General features: G+C 35.0%; 1 protein-coding gene across 2 annotated transcripts; it reads left to right on the top strand.

The window, feature by feature from the left end:
- Nucleotides 1-5,396: 5,396 nt before the first annotated feature.
- LOC111393058 (traB domain-containing protein) lies at nucleotides 5,397-16,297 on the top strand. 2 transcript variants are annotated; one of them, XM_023018461.1, is made up of 7 exons: nucleotides 5,397-5,884; nucleotides 13,986-14,101; nucleotides 14,181-14,269; nucleotides 14,368-14,442; nucleotides 14,955-15,059; nucleotides 15,315-15,410; nucleotides 15,859-16,297. In XM_023018461.1, exons 1-7 carry the CDS (start codon nucleotides 5,484-5,486, stop codon nucleotides 16,120-16,122), a joined length of 1,146 nt encoding a protein of 381 aa, XP_022874229.1. In that variant the 5' UTR covers nucleotides 5,397-5,483; the 3' UTR covers nucleotides 16,123-16,297. The 2 variants fall into 2 exon arrangements, with proteins under 2 accessions (XP_022874229.1, XP_022874235.1); XM_023018467.1 differs by having other exon boundaries at nucleotides 5,728-5,884; nucleotides 13,973-14,101.
- Nucleotides 16,298-24,726: the final 8,429 nt, after the last annotated feature.

Below are 24,726 nucleotides of genomic sequence, written 5' to 3' on the forward strand. Positions count from 1 at the left end.
AAAAAAAAAAAAAAAAAAAAAAAAAAAATATATATATATATATATATATATATATATATATATAACGAAGTCAGCAATTATCTCAGCAGAGAAAATATATGGATATGCTTCCTTGACATAGATTGAATGCAAAAAATATCACTTTTGTCAAGACTTTTTATCTGATTGGTCAAGTGTCTCAGGCAGGTATTTTCATGTATTTAGACGAGTCCATGTAACTTGGCCTATTGTGTGCATATCATCATTCACCTGGTTTCAGTTTTTCACGTTGTAACATTCTAAAACGACATGCAGATGTGTAGATTTGACAGAAAAGCTAGATTGCTCATTGGCTATAGCATTACTTGGATATTTCCCTCATTTTAGCAATAATACGAGCTTTCACTGTGAGAACAGAGGCTGCCGGATGATGTTTCTTCACCCATAATGCTTTTGTGACAACCCATATCTTGTACTCGAACATTTTTCATCTCGACTATGGTAAATTTGCCATCTATGCAGTTCTTTTTAACTCGCAGAAAATCCTAAGCACCTACCCAATAACTCACTAGTCAAAACTAGCAAGCTTAGAATAAGTATGCCTAAGTCTTAAAAAATGTTAAAGTACTCGAGAGTAATTTTTAAGCTTAGCCTAATATGTCTAAGCTTAAAGTTTACATTTATTAAGTTATTCGCTAACCAAAAAAAAAAATTAAAAATTAAAAATTAAAAGTAACTTTTAGTTCAAGACTTCTTCAATAATAAGTGTTTACTTCTCAAAATTACTTCTACATTTTCTTGAGCTTAGTCAAGTATGCTCTAATAGCAGAACCATAAGCGGAAAGAGGCTAAAATATTTCTATTTACTTGTAATTGAAAATAAGAGTACAACGGCAGAGAGGACAAAGCAAGACGAAGATTATTTGCTCAAACTATGAAATTGATTCATTTAGGCTCTTTGCTCTATGAATGTCTGAATAGTATTTCCTTTCTATATAATTATCTCAAGTTTTAGTGTAGCTTTCTATGTTGGATAAATGCACTGTCAAGAATGACTGATTGGAGACTGAAAACTTTTATATACACTACGACGTCAACTATAAGATAGATGTTGAGAAGGAATAGATATATGTGCATTGTTTAACATTTAATTGTGCAGCAGTGAATCCATTTTTGCTTTCTTTCTTATTTTATTTAATTTCTATAAAATTGAGAGTTTTTCCATTTTACACGAGTAGAAAATTCGACAGTCACGTGCTTTTATCTCTGTTATTTTATCTAGATTTGTTGTTTATTTTCTTGCAAGGATGCATTTTATCGGTGGATCATACTTGCAGATTTCTGTATTTTCCATCTAGGTCAAGGATAGATTCATTGTTAGTGTCAACGTCATCTTAAAGTTTAAGTTGTTAGAGGGAGGACTTCTTATTTATTTAAATATTATCTTCAATGATTAGCTTGCAATTGATCTGGCAGGCTTTTTCGATATGTAGAATTGTGTTTCTCAAACCACACTTTCATAAGTGGAAATGCGTTTCCTCCCTCTTGTATCCCTATGGACAGTTGGCAGTTTGGCATTGGCTTACAAATGGTCACACGAGTTGTGCTTTCTCTTGGCTATTATGGATCGTTGATATAATCCAATGACTGAGATTTAGTCTTCAATAATTAATCCCTTTTTGAGGGTTGGGAAAAGATGCAGCCGGTCACTCTCTCTATTGAAGAAAATTTTTTCTCTAGTTTTTTCTCTCGCCTCTGCTTCTTTTCTTTTTAGATCTGAAGAACTTTGATGATCTTTGTAATAATTTTGTACTTATTTGATGATGGAAGAATATTGGTACAGTGTTTTAGGCCTTATGTGTGGCTAGAAAACTTGTATTGAGTTCTTGGCAAGGTTTTGTCTAGTCTTGTGGGTTAGGATTCGAGTTATTGAGAGATCCTTGTGGATAGATGACCATATAATGGGTCTGATTTGGTTTTCTCAAATGGTTGTACACTCTCTTGAAGGTTTTTTGTTAGTGACGGGCTTATCTCTGAGCCCCCCAGATTAGGCCATGTTTGGTTGAACTGGGTGAACAATCATTGTGTTCGATTTCTGTTCTTATTTTATTTTTACTATTTTTATGATTGCTTGTGGGTTTTGGGTTGATAATCCTAACACGATAGAGTGGCCAGATGATCACCACTTCTTATGGAGGTACTCTAACAGTCACTATTGTCGTTCATATATCGCCGACAAATTGGGAAGCCGGTGTTGGATATGACACGACGAACTCTGTAAAATTTACTGTAGCATCATGGTCTTTCAAATTTCAATGCCAAAGCGGCAGCCTGATAGGGTGCAACAGCTATTTCTAGGTTGGGGTATTTTTCGAGTCATTAGTATTTTAACGTAGTTCACGAATTTTTGATACCCATTTTCCACTTCTACACCTAATGCCGTGATAAACCGGATGCCATCTCAATGATGGCGGATCACAAGTTGGGCTGGGAGAGTGGTGGTTACGGGTTGGTGGGACAAGCGGTCCTCAGAAGAGTGTGATGAAAAAGTGCTATGGGATTGATTATCCTTAGGACTTAAAGGGTCATTTTGGGGTACGTCGGGATGACGAGCCATGCATTTAGAAGATCAAACATAGACCTTTTGTGTAAAAAATTATTGTTTTATTTTTTTTCGGGGCATTTAAGAGAATGAAATTCAGCTTTACTGTTAAAACACCGAGGATAATTATATTTACACCACAATTTTGATTTTTTGCATCATAGTTTTATTATACTTAAAGTTTTTAGTCTTTATTCATTATAGCATCTATGTTTCTAACGATTTTTCATGACGTTTTTATCCTTAAACTTTTCATTAGTTAGCACATTTTGTATTTGATAACAATTTATGTCCAAAAATTTCGTTGAAATAGTGCAATTTATTTTCCCATCATATCTTTAAAAAATGAATCAATAGAAAAGTATCGTTTCAAAATATGGAAATAAAATATTTTAATATAAATCATCGTCAATGACGAGATGTACTAATTAATTATTGAAGATAAAAATTCGATTAAAAAAAAGAAAGGAAGTGCTTGCTACAACGAGTAAAGATTTAAGGTATGGAAGAATCGTTTTGCTCTTTCTTCGTCCTTCACAAGAGTTGGTTCTAAGTGTAATATTTCTTTTCACCGGCCCAAGCACGGACGACATCCACCGGAGTCCAAGTCGATCCGCTTCCACAATATATATTCTCCTTCTACGAATGAGTGCATTAGTTGGTAGTCTTCTTTTCTCTGCCCAGCCAACCATTTTGCATAGTTTTCCAGTTGAGAGTCCTAGGTCTGATGAAATCCCAATTTTTGTGCTCTTAATTGTGTACATATAAGAATTGTATGGTCTCTTCAATGCAATTCCAGTATAACCTCTTTGAGATTTTGTTCACAAGATTTCTTCCCCAATTCAAAACCCAATCAATTTCTTCTCGGATTAAATACCCAATCAATTTCTAATCCCAAATCATTTTTCATCCCATATCAATTTCTCCTCCAAATCAATATTCTCACAAAAATGTATCCCTATATCACCCAAAATCACCCTCCAATTGAAACGAGCTTCAGAGAAAATTCAGAAATTTATGTCTTTTAGTTGGTAGGATGTTGTTGTTATTTGACTTGTAGGAAAAAAAGTAATGGGTTGGTACGTTGATTTGATTGTGTAGTTAGTAGGTACTTATTGATGTTTTGGTATTTGTTTGTCGGTGAAGATGTAGTAATGTTGATGGTGTCGTGTAAGTGGCAATTGTTGTACGATCATCAAAGAAAACCATATGTTTTTGATGTTTTAAATGAAATAGGTTCTTGTTGGTTCACCTCGTGATATTTTCTTCCTTCTGATTTGCAAATTGCTGAAACAACACAAGGAGAGTCCTGTTGCAGTTTATGTGATGCTGAAATGAAATAGAAAACCTGATATGCTTCTTAGTCACTGAATGATAACGTATATGAAAATAGTCTATTTGCTTTGTTTGTTGGCAAACTTTAAAAACAATGTCTTAAGCTGCAGAATATTTTACAGGTCAAAGTTGCACAAGAGATTCACAGCTAGGGAACTCCGCAGCAGAACTATCTAGTAGCATAAACAATTTTAGGTACAATCAATTCATAGTTCTTATCTCTAAAACCCTAATGATAGCCAAGAAACTAAATTAATGCGCTACTGAGTTCAGTGAGTTGTTAAATTCTTTCTCTCCCTCGGGTGCATATGGAAATAATCCTCGTATAACCATTTTGTTTGTTGTTATGCAGCTCTCTTCTTTGCTTTTTCTTGGTTCTCTCTTTCTTGCAAGTCTTTCATTATGATTTGGAGATTCATTTTCTCCGTTGTTGAAATATTGGGCGCATTTTGTAGAGGACCATGATTGGTAAATTCTACAGTATTATTAAAACCAATTTCAAGTGTTGGCAGTAAGTGAAAATTAGATGCTGATTCCGGTGGTTGCACTTCAGATACAAACATCCTTGATTGCCTCCTTGCACGCATCCAATTAAGAGCACTAAAATTGAAATTTCCTCGGACCTAAGACACTCAACTGGAAGACTATGCAAAATGGTTGGCTGGACAAAGAAAAGAAGACTGCCAAATGATGCACTCTTTCGCAGAATGTGACTTTAAGCTTGGGGATAATATATATTGTGGAAGCGAGTTGACTTGGAAATCTATGGATGCCGTCGGTGCTTGGGGGCTATGAAGAGAAATATTACACCCGGAACAAATTCTTGTGAAAAAGGACCGGAGAAAGGGAAAGACGATTCTTCCATATTTTACAGAGAAATCACTTTTAATGTTAATGGATTAATCCACCTGTCATTTTTTTTTTAACAATGTTAGTGGCTACGTATAATTTTCATCTGTCACGTGGATTTTTTTGCCCAATCGGCTGGATGGAATTGAAATGAGTGATGAATGAGTAATTTTTTCTAAAAGCGGGTGAGCATTTTAGTAAGCTTTTATTTCTGGATGAGCAAATACTAATAAAATACAAATGTTGGTGATTGATGATTTAACACTTGTTTGAGTTACATTATTTTCGTAAAAATGTATTTTTGAATAGTGTATTGATGAGAAATGTGTGGTTAAAAATATGAAAAAATTTTGGATTTGTATGTGATATTATATTATTGAAGGATTTGTGATTGAAATAATGTCAAATCATTATTTAAGAACGTAATTTTTTAAAAAAATGAGACTATGGGCATTAGCCTTCGGTTGGCCCTCATTTTTTGAAATGAAAAATGAGTGGAATAATTTTTTTAAAAATGATTGGTTGAAAAAAAGATTTTTATTTTTTATTTTTGTGTAATATTATTTAATAAAAAATTGTGTATGGAAAAATAAATGTAAGAAAAATGAAGTGAGATTTTAATTAACTAATCGGGATTTAAAGTTATGGAGCCAACCAAGCTCACGAACCTGAACTCTGTCCACAAAAATCTCTCCCTCTCTCCCCCCGTAGAGAGAGCATGAGAATCTCAACATCTCCATTCTCAATCCCACTACCACAGTATAGCAAGCTCCATTTTCCGATCAAAACACACCTCCCAAAGCTCAAACCCGTATGCAGAGCCTCCGTAATTCCACCGCCAGCAGACTTTGATTTCAAGAATGAAATTCTCAAAACTTCCACAAGCACAATAGCCGAAACCCATCCAGAATTGCTCGATTTGGCGCGTAATGGGAGCTTGGTTCTGATCAACAGAAGTCAATATGGGCCAGTCCCACCGTGGAGAAGTGAATTTGTAGAACCGGAGGCCATTTGGCTTATTGGTACCACCCATATATCGCAAGAATCTGCTTCTGATGTTCTAAGGGTTATCCATGCTTTGAGGCCTGACAATGTTGTTGTGGAGCTCTGCAGAAGCAGGCAAGTTTTAGGCTTTTGCTTGTTTGCTTTTTGATTTGGGATTTCAGCTGAATTATGTATTGTACCACATGTTAGTATGAGCTTAAAAAGTTCAATTATAGTTAAAATGCAAGCATTTTTTCTTCATTGCCGATAGTTCAAAAATTTAGTTATTTTGACAACTGGGCAGCAGTAACTTGAAAAAGAAAAAGGTGACTTCTTTACCTAAAAATAGTAATAAGAAAAAGTGAGGCTATTTTTGGTAGCCCAAAATTTTCCATGAAAAATGGAATTCATTTTTCCACTTAGGCTTATGTTTTCCAACTTTTTTTTAAATTTTTGGTAATGGGAACAAATTTTAAGAACAATTGTAAAAGAGAATATCCCTTAAATTGACAATTTTCATGTAAAATAAAATCAAACGAACACAAAAAATATAGATAATTTTTGGATTTTTTTTCAGGCAATGAAAACAAGTTCTAGGAACAATTGTAGAAGTGGATATCCCTTAAATTGATAATTTTTATGAAAAATAGAGCCAAACGAATATCAAAAGACACTTTTATTTTAACATTTTTCAAGTGAAATTATACCAATCAAACACTATTAATTGACAATTTCCACTAAAACAAATTCTAGACAATTCAATTCCCTTCAATTCATTTTTTTTCCACCCAAATTCCATATTTACAATCAAACAGACCCTAAGTGTATGGGCAAGATTATCTTTTCACGGTGTTTGGAGTAATATTATAATGCTATCTAGCACCATAGGTCACTGGTATATAAGTGGTATTAAATGATAAGTCATATTAAATGAAAATGCTTTGTTATAGGACTCACCTATTATTTCTTGTGTACATAAAGTGATGTTTTAGCACTATTGGTGTTGAATAGCATTACTCTATAATATTTGATTGCCTATAATCGTGTGTGGGCAAGATTATCTTTTCATGGAAGACTATATATGTGAATAAAACTATAAATGGGTAGTGACCAAACTTGAATTTAAGCAAAACCCCTGTTTACTCTGATGTCATCTTGAACTTGTTAGAATAATTCTAAATATGAGCTTTCCATTTGATTGTAAATTTTACGGGTTAGATGTGTGGCTCGTAATGATATTGTGATTAGGCCTAGTATGTTAAGTGATCAATTGGGGCGTTTTATACCTTATGGGTTATCTTTTATATAATGTGGTAATTTTAAGCATGTGGCTCGAAAATATATGTAAACCCTAATTAGAGTTTAAGTCGTTAATAGAACGACTTAATAAATTTCTATATAAAGAAAGGCTAGGTCCCCTTTTATCTTTATATTGTTTCATTGGCTTGCCTCATTGACGGCTAATATTTTGCGAAGAGCAAGAAGAGGAAAGTCTTGCTGTTAATATTCATATCCACAATCTCTTCCGCAAGTATGAATTTGAACTATCAATTTATTATTTTGAGTCGCGTTTTGGGTTTTGAAGTATATGTATTTTATTGATAGGATAAAAGAATATATACAATACAAGAAATTACAACCATGGTCCCTAACAATAACAAATATTACAAGTAAGTACAATTATATTTCAACTCTCCCCCTCAAGTTGGTTCATAGTTATCGCGCATGCCCAACTTGGATAACATTGTATGAAATGGACCGCTAACAACTCCATGTGTCATTACATCGGCCATTTGTTCTACCCTCTTGATGTATGGAACCTCTATATTTTTGGAGTCGAGATTATCTTTGATGTAGTTCCTATCAAGTTCAACATGCTTTGTTCTATCATGTTGCACAGGGTTATTTGCGATTTTAATGGCGGCAGTGTTATTACAAAAAAGTAACATAGGCTTGTCCGGACCAAAGCCAAGTTCACTCAGGAGAAGTTTTAGCCATGTGAGCTCGGTAGTTGCATGATGCAATGCACGATATTCCACCTCAGCACTGGATAATGAGACTAACTGTTTTTTACTCCTCCAAGTCACAAGATTACCCCAACAAATGATACATAACCTGATGTGGATTTTCTGTCCAATCTCGATCCAGCAAAATCAGAATCCGTATAGCTCATAATATCTAGATGCCCCTCTTTTGAGTACAGAATACCCTTGCCTGGAGAGGACTTTAGATATGCCAATATCCGATTAACTGCACTCATATGCTGCTCACTGGGGTTATGCATGAATTAACTCACAACGCTAACTGCATATGACAAATCCGGTTACGTGTGGGTTAGATAAATCAACTTCCCCATCAATCTCTGATATCTCTCTTTGTTTGTGGGAATCTGGTCAGGATAGATAGATAGACCATGATTTACCTCAATGGTGTGTCAACAGGGACACAAGCTGACATACCAGTTTCTGCTAGGAGGTCAAGGACATACTTGCGTTGGGATAGGATAAGTTCTTGTTGAGACCGTGATACCTCAATGCCCAAGAAATACTTCAAGGTACCTAAGTCCTTCATTTCAAACTCCTCTGTCAAATGGCTTCGGAGTTTCTCAATCTCACTAGGATTACTGCCCGTAACAATCATATCATCCACATACACAATAAGTATAGTAATATCATGACCATCTCTCTTATAAAATAGAGTATAATCAGCCAAGGCCTGTTTAAAACCATACCTTTTCATTGAACAACTCAATCTTCCAAACCACGCCCTTGGTGATTGTTTTAGCCCATACAAGGCTTTCTTCAACTTACACACATTACCCTCTGGAGGAGTAAAACCAGGAGGAGGATCCATATACACTTCCTCTGTCAGATCACCATGAAGGAATGCATTTTTAACATCAAATTGCCTCAATGGCAAATCAAGATTGACTGCTAGAGATAGGATGACTCTAACAGTATTCATCTTAGCTACTGGGGCAAACGTTTCCTGGTAGTCAATTCCATATGTCTGTTTGTACCCTTTGGCAACCAATCTAGCCTTATACCTATCTACAGCTCCATCTGCCCTGAATTTTAATGAGTACACCCACTTGCATCCCATAGTCCTTTTTCCTGGTGGTAGTAAGACCATTTCCCAAGTAGAGTTCTTTTGGAGAGCATTCATCTCTTCTACCATAGCAGATTTCCATTTAGGTTGATCAAGAGCTTCCTGAAAGTGATTAGGTATTGACACAGATGACAATTGGAGGGCAATGTTAGGTTAGTCTTAGATAAACGGTGGTACGAGATATAATCATTTATGGGAAAGATAGCATTGGAAGAAGATTTCGAAAATCCAAACCTATCAGGCTTATTATGGACTCGAAGGGGATATCTACTATCTCGAGTATCAACAGTATCTAAAGCTACAGGATTAGAGTCAGAAATAGAGATAGGAGTAGAAGGGGTAAGCAAAGTAGGTACCTCATTTTCAATCTCCGAAGAATCAGATGGCACTGTAGTATCAACAGGAGGGTTATTATGGTCTGAGGAGGATAATACTGGAGTACAAGCATTGTCTAAATTTCTCCTTGTATAGCATTTTCGGAACAAGCGAGGTGATCTATCATCCTCAACTCTAGATTCATTTTTTGATTCTACTTGGGATTCCCCCTCCTTTCTAGAAATCCACACTTTCTTTTCATCTAACCACACTCGTTCCTCTTCCTTACTACTAATCTCTCCCTGAAGAGGAACTAACGACACGTCATCAGAAAAAAATGATTCTGACTCGCAAAATTCCACATCCATAGAAACATAGTATTTTCCTATAGGTGGATGAAAACATTTGTAGCCCTTCTGGGAGCTAGAGTAGCCAAGGAAGACACATTTCAGTGCACGAGGATCAAATTTATCTCTGAGATGAGAGTGCACATGAACATAACACGCACAACCAAAAACTTTAGGACATAGATTTAAAACAGAGGGAATAGAGTGAAACTGTGACAACATTTTTAAGGGGGTTTGAAAGTCAATGATGCGAGCAGGCATCCGATTTATGAGAAAGACAGAAGTAGTTACCGCTTCGGCCCAAAAACATTTTGGAACACGCATAGTAAAACATAAGACTCGAGCAACTTCAAGAATGTGTCGATTTTTTTGCTCTGCGACGCCGTTTTATTGAGGTGTGTAAGCACAAGTGGTCTGATGGAGAATGCCGTGAGTCGAGAAGAAGTTGCCAAGAGTTTGGTTTACAAACTCACGACCATTGTCAGAATGAATAACTTTGACCTGTGTATGAAATTGTGCCTCAATCATTTTAGAGAATTTTGAAATAACGTGCCCAACTTCACCCTTAGATTTTAACAAATATATCCAACAAACTCTGGTACAGTCATCAATGAAAGAGATAAAATATTTATGACCTGTAATAGATGGAGTAGAGAAAGGCCCCCAAACATCAGTATGAACACAAGTAAAAGGAACAGAACTTTTATTAAAACTGACTTTGAAAGGTACACGATGATTTTTAGCAAAAATACATTGTTCACACCGCATACTAGAACTAGAAATGTTTTTAAATAACTTTGGGAACAAGTGTTCTAAGTAAGGAAATGAAGGATGGCCTAATCGACAATGCCACAAAAGAATCCTATCTCTTGGAGAGGATTTACTAACAACTTGAAGACCATGGCTATCCTCAGTTTGCAAACACTTTGTTCCTTCCAAAAAATACAGCCCTCCTCTTTCTCTACCAGTGCCAATCGTCATCTTCGTTAGATTGTCCTGAAATACACAATGAGTAGGTGAGAAGATGACAGCGCAATCAAGATGCTTTGTAATTTTACTAATAGATAAGAGATTAGTGGAAAACGTAGGAGCAAGTAAAACAGATGAGATTGAGAAAGTAGGTGAAAACGAGACATTCCCAGCCTCAGTAATTTTGACAAGAGTCCCATTAGCCACCTGAACAGACTGAACAGGCGAATTTGTCAACGAGTCAAATGCAGAGGGATTACAGGTAAAATGATCAGTAGCTCCAGAATCTATAACCCAAAAATCAGATACAGTAGAAGCAGATTGCACCCCAGAAGTACCTTCTCCAGAAGATGAACAAGCAACATGGGAAACAGTAGCTGTAGGTGCATGAGATGAATGCGTAGTCTGAGATGATCTTCCACCCCTCTTCTCTGCCCTCTTTGCTAAATATCAATCTCGATAGCCATTTTTTTTGAAACACTTGTCAGCAGTGTGTCCTTTTAGGTGACAGAATGAGCAAATTTCAGTAGACTGAATAGGAGCTCGTGATCGAGGATTGAACCCTTTTACAGCCAACGCAGACGCCTCAGAATGGCTTTCGCCCCCCATAGTGAGTTGTCGCTGTTCCTCACGACGAACAGTCGAGAACACCTCTTCCAAGCTTGGAAGGGGTGTAGTAGCCAAAATACGACTACGCACTTGATCCAAACCATGATCAAGTCCCGCCAAAAACATATAAATTATGTCTTCAGCACACCTCTTCTTTAATGCATCAACATCGGCGGCGCACTTCATGGAATTAGGTCTGCGATGGTCAAGCTCCAAAAAAATGGAATTCATTTCAGTGTAGTATGTGACAAGAGGCCGCCCCTCTTGCCTCAGTTGAAAAGATTTTTTCATTAGTTCATAAACTTGAGATGAATCAGAGACATCAAGATAACTTCTCTTAACCGCATCCCACACATCTTTGGCCGTGTCAAACTGAACAAAATGGGCCACAAGAGCATCAGTCATAGAATTAATAAGCCAAGACTTAACGATGGCATCATCTGCCACCCATTCACCACAGGTACTATCATCTTCTTTTGGTAGAGTTAGTTCACAAAAAATGTGAGTTCTTTTTTCCGTCCAGTAATGTGCATCTCTAGTAATTTTGACCACACATGGTAGTTAGTGCCATCTAACTTAATGTGAATTGGAGACGATGTTTCATGAACTAACGATGTAACCATTCTCTGGACAGCCATTATTTCAAGTAGTTAATAAATAACGTAACAACCAATCACACAGTCTTCCCAATTTCCTAATTTTTCTCCTCAATCTTTCTTCAGCTCTCTAGCATCATGACTGCAGAAGCTGTGAACCCAAAAACATACCCATTGGCAGATGCCCAGTTGACTATTACGATCCTGGACTTGATTCAGCAGGCTGCCAACTACAAACAGCTCAAAGAAGGTGCTAATGAAGCGACTGAATGAATGCAGGCAAGCAGTGAGGGTCGCCTGAGCCGAAAAAGCACCGCCTAGGGTTCGGGTTTAGCAGTGCGCTGCTGCTGCCGATCGGAATCGCCGCTACAGACGCAGCCTTTGCCGGAAAACGCACCTGCCTGAGTCGCGCAGCTCCCTGCTGGAGAGCGCCTAGGGTTCGGGCGCCGGTTCGTGCTGCCGGAGTCGCCGCTGCAGCCGGCCGGTGATGGGACCTTCAGAATCGGCGGTAAATGCAAGCCAAGGGTTCGGCTTTCCTCAGCTCTGATACCAAGTCGCGTTTTGGGTTTTGAAGTATATGTGTTTTATTGATAGGATAAAAGAATATATACAATACAAGAAATTACAACCATGGTCCCTAACAATAACAAATATTACAAGTAAGTACAATTATATTTCAACTTTTTGTAATTCTTGTTTCTTAACATGATTATCGTTAAATTCAACAGAACCAACACTTCTAAATGCTTAGGTAGGGGAGGCAGGGCAGGGCGGGGGGGGGGGATTTGTCTATTAAAATTGTGTCTTCACCCTGATGGACACTCCTGCAGTTTGTTAAATGATTCTATTCTATGTTTATGAATTTAATTATCAGCTATTATATGAAGGGTGTGGAGCACCGGCAATGGGAGAATTAGTCCCATAACTTCATGAGCAGGAGCATCGTTGGAAACTTTCATCTACGACTTCTTAAGTTTCTTTAGAATGCATCTTGGCATGTGTACAACTTTATTTTAGGGTGAAATGTGACTTTTGACAACATCAAGTGGAGTGGAAATTATGAATTTTTCAAGTTAAACTTGGACTTCATATTAGATCAAGGCGTAATTTGGATTCTGAAAATTAGATTGACTGAGCTGGGTGTTATTCTTGGAGGACCGGTGGCAACTCAACAAGTTAAATGTTCTTTGAGAGAAACTGGATCAAATGAATTAGGAAATGAAAATTAATGGACCAAACTAATGTATGGAGAAGGGCTGATAGAGAGATCCATGAAATCTGGAAATTTACAAGAGCGAGAACGAACTACTATAGATGGCTATATGTGGGTATTGGTAATAATAGCCAGAATCTGTTAGCCTTGAACTTATCTATGTGGAACAATTTCTATATTCCTTTTCTCTTACACAGAGTACATAAAAAGTTGCGTTATTGTTTGCAACATGAATTCTGTTTTTAATAATTACAATACAGAATTTGAGGTCCAATATGTAGTTTAATTGTTAGTAATGCAATTGTTTTAAAAATAATAGTCATTTCTTATTTAAAAATTTTTGCTTTGACAAAGTTCTGTTAATACCACGTTGTCTCATTTTATACAAATTGACGACTTTTGCATGTGTTCTCATGTCATATTTGCGCCTAAAAAGAACTTGAATATATAGTCTTGGTTGCTCTTTCCAATTTAATAAGAGCGGTTAGGTGAGATTATGGGACTTTTATGTATATATCTAGGCAATGAATGAAAGAAATATTTGGAATTCCAATTAGAAGTACAGCATTTTGTTTCTTCTCTTCAGTTTTCTGCCTTTGTGTGTACTTTATCAAGTTGACTATAACATAAGTTAAACCTACAGTCCAGGAAATTTGAAATGGTAATGGATGCACAAGTATCCGGAATGGATAATATTTGATGCTAAAGCCACAATTATTATTGCCATGATAAATTAATCGAAATTCATGGGGCTCGACAATGAATCTCTGCGGTAAAATTCAACAATGCCTAATCCATGCTTAATCTGGGATCGACCACGTGCATATTCTTGATCCATCCTACCCTATCAAGTATCATATCTATTATTAAACTACACTGATAAAATCCTTGCCATTTACCTCATTCCATGTAACTGTAGGTTGACTTCGCTTCTTTTAACTAATGCACCTAGTGTCATCGATTAAGTAGCAAATTATTTTTATCACTCATCTATATTAACTCGAGAAGTGTGATATTTATCGTACTCTTTTGTTGCCAATATATGGCTTAATTTCACTTGTTTCAGAGTCTATTTTCAGAGCTGGTATCATGTACACTTCTGACAATGGTGAGCTCAATCAGCAGTTGAGGTCAAACATGTTTTCCTTAACTGGTTCTGGGTTCTTTGGGGCTGTTGGCCGAAGTATTAACTTGGGTCTGTATTAATCCCTTGGTCGTCTATTCATTTACTGCCTTCTTTAAGAAGATGTAACTCTACTTCTCACGTATAACAGGGGGTCAAACTGCTTTAGCATTACGCCTACTGTTCGCGGCATTCTCTTCAAAAATTTCTTCAGATATTGATCGTCCTTTTGGTGATGAGGTAGATGCTTGTCTACATAAGATTTATTAATAGTCAGCAACTTCGGAATTTCAATTGATCACATCTTCTCTGAGAAAATTGTTGTGCAAGTTTTGCAGTTTCGTGCTGCTAGAAAGGCTTCTGAAGAAATTGGTGCTCAAATAGTGTTGGGAGATCGACCAATTGAAATAACTGTATGTAAGCCCATAGATGAGAATCAATGTGATCCATTTGCGTTCTTCAATATCATGAATCCAAAATTAGGCATTGTTGTTGAATCATTCATCTAAAGTTAAGCAAGCAGACAAATTTATTTATTTTCAGTTAGTCTTCAACAAGTTCTTTACGTCCAAAAAAAAAAAAAAAAAAAAAAAAGGTTTCTTTACGTGAAGGTCAAATTCATTTTTACATCAAATGCCTAATACTTGTGCAATTTTTACGAACACGAGTTTTCTAGATTTGAATCCAAGACCATTGCTTATTCTGATGCTATATTGGACCATCTTATTGAAAAGCTTCAGTTGTTTCAAGTGGTACAAATTTAATCATTTGAAGTTGGTCTTTAACAGCCATAGTGATCCTATATTTGGGGTGAAAATGGATTGCAATGTTAATTGGTTTTTCTGCTGCCTCTATTAGATGGCTGAATTGCACTTACTGACTCGTGATGAAGGTTGAGTTATTCATTTTACATGTCCCCATACAGCTTGAAAGAGCATGGAGTTCATTAAAGTGGAAGGAGAAGCTGAGCTTATTGTCGACTGTCATTCATGGAATAACATCATCCAAGTTTTCCAAGGATTCATTAAAGGTTTCTCTCTCAAATTTCTAGATAAGAATTTGTTACCTTCAACTCTAACTCAACAAATCCTCCCTCTCTCTCTCTTATTTTTTTGGTTGGGTTTTGAGGAAATCTAATTACCATGTGATCCAAACCTGCATTTCTTTAATTGGAAGTACTGATCATATTTGCTGGTCCTGGCACAATGACATGTATATTCATCTTGCTTATGTCTGTTTAAAAACTTCTATAGAACTTATTTTATTGTTGCATTTTCTTAATCAGGAATCTAGTACTAGTGATGACAACTTCCAGCTTTATGACCAGCTAAGCTCTTCATATCCATCACTATTGCCACCTCTTATATATGAACGCGATACAGTAAGTGTTTAAACAATTTGATTTGTTTGGCAAGTTGCAAATTTTTGCTCGTGTCTCTTGGCTTTTACAAAATTTAGAACTTATCGTTGAATTAACCTGTAACAGGATTCGTGTTGTGGTCATTCTATTTTTATGAACAATAATTTGAGCTGCTGTGTATTATGGTACTGACTGCTGAGTTGTTTACAGTATGGTACTGATTGTGCCCCCAAATTGACAATGAAAAATAAGGGAATGATGAGGTTGTTGGAATATGTTTTGCAGAGACTTGAGAGGTTCTTTTACCCAACGAAGTGTGAAAGAAGAATTCATTTAGTCCATTCCAAATCTATTTAGAACAAGACGTAGTATTTTGTTGTGAATGCTGACATTGCTTTACTTCAGACAATACTTTCAACTGACTTTTTTAACTTTTTCCGCTAAATGATCCAACTCGTTTTTCTTCCAGTATCTTGCTTGGTCCCTGAAGAGGAGCAAAGCTGTGAATAACAGTAAGAAAGTGGTGGGAGTTATGGGAAAGGGCCACATGAATGGAGTTATTTACTCGCTCGTTTCAGATCAAGGAAACTTGCGATTCCGAGACCTTGCCGGGAAAAGGCCTTCAGGGGATGACTACGGCTGGGTTGGTTCAATTGTCAAAGACTTGGTAAGAGATACTGCAATTGGCACTCTTCTATGGATATTGTATGAACAGATGAAATCAATGCTATAGAATATCTCACATTTAGATCTGCTTTTTGTCTTGATGACATAAAGGAAATGAAATTGAAACTAAAAAGTATTAATTTGCTGCTTTTCTGGAGAATTTTAACATATGATATTTCGATGTAAAGAAACTAACTGATGTAATTTTGTAGTAATTGATGTATTTGTATAATTTTCTGTCATTTTAGATGTTTACAATTTTTGATATTGGATATTTTCTCTTTCTTGATATGGTTGTGCTTAATATTCATTTGCTGCTACTGTGGAATATTAAGGCATGTGATGCTACCAAAAATCGTACCCGTAGATTTTCCGAGTTTGATGATTCTGGTTGATCACGATCGTGGTCTCCCGGTACCTGAAACAAAGGCAACGAGGTGTGTTCTCGTCGCCCCTCCGATGCTTAAGTCAGAAAGGGAAATATATGCGTGAGGTTATGTGCTGAAGAACAATGAAAAACGTACCTGAATAATGGTTCAAGGTTCTGTATTTATAATAGTAAGTGACATTCTCCTAATTGGACTCAACTAGCTGGATGTCCTCATCTGTTGGAGTCCTGAATAGTTAAGGAGTTGGTTGAATTCCAGAATCACATGTGAGATAGGATTCTTGTGGGAGTTAAGATTCCTAATTGCGTAGGAATTCTAAAGGGTTAACAATCGTCAGTAGTGAAGGGAGGACGTGCCCGAGGACTATGCCCGAGGACAAATGTTTGCAATACGCGAAGCAGCATGAGATGTGGTCGGGCATAATGTCTCGAGGATGGTCATGCTCGAGGACACCGCAGATGGATTTATACCTTTATCAAAAAATAGTCGTTGGGAATGTGATGATCGGGGATATTGGAAAATGTTCCCATCATCATGTTTTTTACTTTTGTGGAAAAACTATGAATTAAACCGATAAGAAACTCGTTGTTATTAATAGAGGGTATCGAGAATTCGGTTAATCATTACTCATTGATTTAACCGAATATCGAGAACGGTTTGATCAATGAATAATTCGTGTGTAAAACACGAGAGTTCCACAAAAAAATAAAAATAAAAATAAAAATAAAAATAAAAATAAAAATAAAAAAATTAAATCAATAAATTTTATTTTTTACTTGAAATATCAACCTTACACATGCATGGTGCACTCCGGCCTTCCCAAAGGCTTATTGAAAGTTGAATACAAATATATGATTTGTCAAGAGCCTTCCATCCAACGTGGTTCGCGGCTAAGCGTTTACGCAACCTAATGCAACTCGATCATAATTGCTTTATCGTTCCTCATCTTTCATAAAAATAATTAATAAGTCCTAACAATAAAATGAGCTTTAAATATTAAATTAAAAGCCATAAAATTCGAAATGAAAAGGAATAGAGTGTTTCTTTCCATGTCGGCATTTGGACTACATCAATTTGGTATGTGATGATATACACAGTTAAAAATTTAAACACTAAATATCGGTGTTCTAAAATGTATGCATATACTCGTATATGTTCGATGCATTTTTGAAATGTCTCACATATGGGGTATGCACGTGATAATAAGGTCAACCCATTTCGTAGACCGCATATGCACTCTTAAACATCAAAATGTGCATGCATTTATGTTAAAAATTCTGTCAAAATTAGTATAACAATGCCCAACCCATTTTGATAACTTTAAAAAATGGAAAATTTCATAATTAAGAGGTGAAGTATCACCTATTTTAAACATAAGAACAAATGTTTCAAATTTCAAAAATTAGATTTTTATTAAAATTTATTTATGATTTAATTAATTAATTATATATTTTATTAATTAAATATATTAATGTCACAAATCTATACAATTTGATCACAAATTAATGATTTAGTTGCCTTCCATCCCTTGGATGAATAGAGAAGAAGGGCAAACTTTAGGTTTTTTCATGTTGTCAAAGAGTTGAACAATGATTTTTCGTGTTGTCAAAGATTTGAACAATAAAAATACATGGCGAAGCAAACCTCTCGTTCGTATATCTTCAAATATTTTGAAGATAAATACCAATCGTAAGGTTTGAGACGGCTCAAAAAGCAATGGATCCTAAAATATTAAATAAAAGTAAAGTAGAAGAATTCCAAACGAACAAATTTAGTAACATATTATTTTTTTTTTATCCCAAATCAAAATTTTTATATATCACAAATTATTTTACGATCAAAATTCAAAAATTTTATAGGTCACAATATGTTCATCAGTCATAAATCAAAAATTTATAATTCATAATTTATTTATTGATTACAAATTACAAATATTATAAGTTACAATTTATTATACAGTCACAAATTATCAAATTATCGGTCACAAATTAACAATTTTTTAAATCACATATTATTTCTTCAGTTCTGCTACACTAACTGGGGCTACTGTTAGAGCAAAATAATTCTTATTTCTTGGTCACAAATTATCTTTTTTATTAGTCACATATTGTGTATTGATCACAGATTAATCAATTTAATGGTCACCGTCGACCAAATAATTTGTGACCACCGCTAACACTTGTGACCACCATCTCCACCACACCAAAACGAGCAAATCGAAAAATTCTCAAACCTACCATCACCGTCATCACTACCACCGCTACCACCATGACCACCACTGCCGCCAATCTACAACCACAACCATAGTATCCCCGTCGCCGCCACCACAACATCATCAGAACTATCATTTCACCACCATTGCCCAAGTCGCCACCACTAGCTCTGCACCAACAAATCAGATCCAAAATGCCATCGCCTTGCCATCGTCGTTGCCATCTCCACCATCACTGTTATCACCACCTCTACCATTTTCAACCACCACCACAACCAACACTTCTTCATAGACCTGTCAACAAGAAACCATCATGGTACCACCACCACTTTCTACCACCATAATCGCATCCAACTATCGCACAAGTAATCCACCAAAAAGGTCTCCCCATCGCCAAAGTCCTTAGCTTCACTCTACCAACGCTCTCCTCCAAATGCTATGAATTATTGAACTGCACATGGAGCCCATACCAGTTCTGCCCTCATCGCCACCACTAGATCTACCATCGCGACTAGAAACTCTACTTGCACCACCAACAAAAACCACTCCAAACCCCTAACAACACCAAAATATGGAAAACCACCACCACCACCACTCCAACAACCAAAACCAAAATCACCTCATTGTTGTCTCCAGAGCTACCACCACCTACACCAAATACCTGTAACACTGTCGTCACCACCAAATTACAATAGTGATAGGGCGAATCCTCTACGCCGCGTTCACAACACCACACAGCGGCAATGTCACTTCACACGTAGCTATTCTGCAATGAGATGATGTGAAGTGGCTCTCGCATCAAGTAGGGTTATTGCAACAACGTCCCGATAGCGACGATGGTCTGAGAGTAAAGGGATGGGTGGTGAAGAGATAATGTAGAGTAGAGGAGAGTGTATAGAGAGGGAAAGGAAATGGTAGAGAAAGAGAATGGATATTAGGGTTTTCAGTTGAATTTTATAATATTATTATCTAATATTAAAAATTGTATTATCATCTGATTTTTGTAAATATAAACTATACTACTGATTTTTGAAATGTAGTCTTTAGAAGTAGGCATATATGTAATTTCCACTTTAAAAAATAAATTAAGCCCAATAAACATAAAATTGACTTAAATCACCTAAACCCATGAATTATATATAGTTTTCGTTGAATTTGCAAACTATCTATGCCGATCTTGAGTCTCCTTCTTCGATCTTTCTTTAATTTTGCTAACAAGTGATGCTAATAATGAAAAATATTGAATTGTTGATGGTTATAATGATGAGGAGGAGGTTAATATGATATCCTACTATAAGGTAATTGAAAATTTCAAGTTCAAATAAGGAAATTCAATGAAGATGATTTTATCTCGGATGACACAGAAGATAACTTGGATGAAGAGGAGTTCAAATTATAATCCGATAAAGAATTAGATAATATTTAGGATTTTTTAAGCCAATGTTCGTATATAATTTAATTGTAGAAATTGATTACTATATAATTGTAGTATTTATGTTTTTGATCATTATATTTTTGTTAAAAATTTGAATAATATATATAAAGTTCGAGTAATTGTAGTATTTATGATTTTAAGTAATATTATTTTTTGGGAAACTTTGAAGAATGTTAATTTTTTTTTAAAAAATTATATTATTTTATTTATTTATTAGTTTACAATATTTAAAATAATATTAAAACTTGAAAAACGCATAATTACGCATATTCTTCATATAAGCACATATATTCTTTTAATGTTTAATACTCAACCAAAATGAATTGTAACGCATTACACATTTTATAACCTTGCTAAAATTGATAACTTTTTTGAGCAAACCATATAGTCTACAAATTAATGAAATATTACAAAAGCTTCTTAAACATTCTTTATCGAGGGGAAAGAAAAGAAGAATTTTAGAAATTATCTTAGGGTTCGTTTGATTGTAAGAATGAAATTTGGATGGAAAAAAAGAATTTTGGGGAATTGAATAGCCTAGAATTTGTTTTCCTAATAATTGTCAATTAAATGTGTTTGATTAGTATAATTTTTTATCTGAAAAATGTTGAAATTTTGGATCTTTTGTTGTTTGTTTGGCTTTGTTTTTCATGAAACTTGTTAATTAAAGGAAAAAAAATTATTACAATTGAGGATAGAGTTTATTTCCATTACCTAAAAATAAAAATGATGAAGAAGAAGAAAAAGATAGCTGGAAAACCAATTCCCACTCCACAAAACCAAGAAAATTGTTCACGCGTGGGGGGAAGAGGGAAAAAGAATTGCTAAGAAAATGTTGCAATCAAACAAACCAAAATTGTGGAAAATGGACCATGAAAAATGTGACAAATCAAACAGGCCCTGAGTGAAACACATGAACATTCTTATTGTTCATGTGTAGTCTCATGTAACATGCTTGTCGTGGTGAATTAGATATGACAATTGAAAATTTGATCCCATACTTTCCTTTTTAATTTTTTATTATTAAAAAATTCACACGTTCTAAGAGACCTATAAATTCTATTCGTTTATTTACCAATTCTTTTAAGTGTTTAAAAATACTTTCCAAATATATACTTGTTTGCAAGAATCATGATCAAGGTAGGAGACTGTGTAATCACTAATCACTTAATCGTGACGGTCTAAATCAAATATATGTTGACTATCGTACATGTTGTCGGCGTCAAAAAAATTAAAAAATAAAAAAAGATAGATATTATGCAGATCAATTTGAATTTTGTTCTACAATGGTACGGACTACTTAAACAACGTTAAAGTAAATCCTATAATGGACAAATAGTGGGGTGGTTGTAGGTCTGTTTATTATTTTTAAACTAACTGTCATTTCTAGATGTTTCGCCAATTTTCTTGCCCTCAATTGCTTTAATAATGTAAATTACATGATTATGGAAATGAATTCTTCCATTGACTCGTGCAAAGTTATGAAATGTAATGCCGTATAAATTGAAAAACTTCTTGAAATATCTTTGTTGCGTTGAAGACGCATGACAAGCCTTCAATTGAATAGTGATTTCTGCTTTTCCTTTTACTTTTTTAAGGGAGCTTTTTAAGCACGTTGCTTTACATTAGTTTTTACTTAAAACTTTTATAATCAAATACAATACTTCTAAAAAATTATTCAAATGTGTTAAGAACAATTTCTTAAATTAAGAATTAGATTTTGATTTTTCAAAAATCACGTGGTACGACCTATACAATTACAATATGATTTCAGTGAACACATTCTAATTAGTGATGGCAATTTACCCCATCCCGATGCCGCCCCGCCCCGAATGGGGCAAAAAAACCTAACCCGTCGCGGGGCACGGGGCGGGGAGGGGCGGGGCATAGATTGTCGCCCCGTGAATTTTTTTTATTATTATTTTTTAATACTTGGAAATATGAAGATAGAAAATTTTTAATTATTTGTTCATCCAACCCTTAATTTATCATAATTTGTTACTAATTAGCTAATTGTTTGTTAATTATTTGTTTACATACTTAATTATTACTATTATAACATATTTAGAGTTCATCTATGCAACATATTTCAAAATCGTTTTTATTTAAACTTATTTTTTATCACAATTTTTTTAATAACATAAGTTACATGTAGACCTATAATTTTTTCATACTTTTTATCCACACATTCTCTAAAAATCATTTTACACTATAAATAATTTTATCCCAAAACATAAACTTAAATTTATATAAAGTAAGGGTATTCTTTATTAAAAATTCAACTTGAATGTTATCCGTATTTTATTGAACTCGGAATATATATATATATATATATATATATATATATATATATATATAAAATTTAAACGGGGTAAGAAAACCGGTACGGGGCGCGGTATGGGGTGGGCGCCCCTCCCCGAACCCGCGCCGTTGCCATCACTATTGGCAGGCAATGCTTTTGATAGTCCGCCCCGTTGCCATCACTAATTCTAATGAGAAATCATGGAAGTCCCAAAAAATGCAAATCTACAAACTTCTACCCGTGATGATGAAAATACTTTCTGGTTTCTCTTAAGCTCCATGTTCGAGTTCGAAACAACTTGTGAGCTACCAGAGCCCTCCACTTGGCTTAAAATTAAAAATTTTTCGTTTTGTACAGAATCAGTGTTCACAGAAAACTCACAATTACTTGGGACCCACCCAAATACAAAATGGCAAAAAAATAACACCCTTCCCCAATTGTGAGGTTTCGGTAGGGTTATGTGGATTCACATAATGCCTACTTGTATACCTGATAGTGCTCTAAAATTAAACTATATAGTGTAAAAGTTGGACTTCGTGGAAGATTCTCCGTATGAAGTCTCATTTTTGAATAATAAAATATACATTTGGTAGGGCACTTACTTTTTTTCAGTGCAACCAAACGTACTTCCTTTTTTACAAAATTCATATGATAGTCATGAATTTTCAATGAATTTCTAGAACTCATTTTTATTTTATTAGGCTTGGAGTGATAAATTTGAATAAGTCAATTCTCTAGAAACTCGATCGAACATAAAAAAAAATGGACTGAATTTAGGCGTTAAAGGATCATCACAAATTGGGCCTACAGAGGCCCGTGGATCATTGTGAAAGGGCCCACACATGCGGCCGAAGAAAAATTTGGCTTGGATTCCTCACCCTCAATCATCTTTTTTTCACGTGCAATGTTTCAGGTTATTCATAAATCATAATTTTTATCAAATTTTTCAATTACATATTTAATTAAAATTCTGATTCTTTGTTAAATCAAATAAGGGCCAAAAGGAAAGCCAAGTAATACATCTTGCACAAAGTATATCTCAACAATTTTGAACAGTTGTACATTTCATTTTTAGAGATTGCGCTAGGAAATTGTTTCAATCATAGTTATTAAAATCGGACCAGTTAGTCTGGTTCGAAAATCGTCGAACTGGGTAGTGGTCCGATTTGGTTGCATTACTTGATCAAATAAACAAAAGAACTGGTAAAAAAATTGATCGAGCATTCAATAACCGGTTCAGTCGGGTTTTATAGGAATTGGAACAGGTTCAATGATTGAACCAATTTTTTAATAAAGTGAAGTGTAAAATTTTATTTACAACCAGTAATGGCCGTGATTCAAGTAGGGGCTTCCAACATGAAAATTCTCATCCCGGATCATTTTGGAAGCTAGTGAACTTTGTAATATAATAGGAGCTATCAAAATGGTTTTCTTTTTGTCACAAAATATATTTTAATTAATATTACGGTCTAACAATGACCAACCGATCAGAGGCAGACACAGAGGTGGGCATGGGTAACGTGACCCCCAACTTTGGGGCCATTTTTATCTTTTATCTAAATTTTTATATTTTTGTCTCAATTTTCGAAGTCATTAAGAGATGTTAAACGAAGTCGAAATCTTGTATTCTTAATATTATTTCGAAGTGCTCGCAGTTTAGTTTATACGTGGTTACTGATGAGCGAAACGGTCAACCGTAACAAATGTTACGATTTGTCAAAGTATGTCATTCCAAACTAGTATTTCGAGAATTTTGATAACATGCTAACTTTAAAAATCCAACGATCATACGCTAGCCAAATTCACAATCGTCTATGTCACCTCGAAGCTCATTTTAAGAACTACATCATAGACATATCAAATGATTCAAACAGATATCAAAAATAATTAAAAATGTGTCAAATGTGCATCTTAAAAAAAGACGCATAACTCGTATTTTCTTTAAAAATTTTCAATTATTATTGTTTTTGCAATGCAATTTTTCAATATAATTTACATCATTTTATTAGGAAATTTTACATAGAATATGATATCATATATTTTCGAAATTTTACATCCAAAAAAGTTATGCCCATGTAATTTTTTCTTACATGAATTTTTTGATGTAAAATTACATGGGGTATATTTTTTTTGGATGTAGTAAGTTTGATTATGCCCTTAACTCAAAATATCTGTATCCATCCCTACCACCGATTGAACCATCGACTCAGTGACCCGATAATTTTCCTTGGTCGACTATTGGGTCGAAACTAATTACTATGGTTTCAATACAAATATGTTGTGATATGAATAATTATATAGTGAAGTGGTGACAAAAATACCATGATAGGTAG

The sequence above is a fragment of the Olea europaea genome, chromosome 1 (genome assembly GCF_002742605.1).
Source record: "Olea europaea var. sylvestris chromosome 1, O_europaea_v1, whole genome shotgun sequence".
NCBI classification, from domain to species: domain Eukaryota; kingdom Viridiplantae; phylum Streptophyta; class Magnoliopsida; order Lamiales; family Oleaceae; genus Olea; species Olea europaea.

Excerpts from the sequence above, each read along its gene's own strand:
- LOC111393058 (XM_023018461.1), top strand. The coding sequence starts at position 5,484 with ATGAGAATCTCAACATCTCCATTCTCAATCCCACTACCACAGTATAGC. Across the intron at positions 5,885-13,985 it reads GTGGAGCTCTGCAGAAGCAG|AGCTGGTATCATGTACACTT; the intron begins GCAAGTTTTAGG and ends GTCTATTTTCAG. Across the intron at positions 15,060-15,314 it reads TTTCCAAGGATTCATTAAAG|GAATCTAGTACTAGTGATGA; the intron begins GTTTCTCTCTCA and ends TTTCTTAATCAG.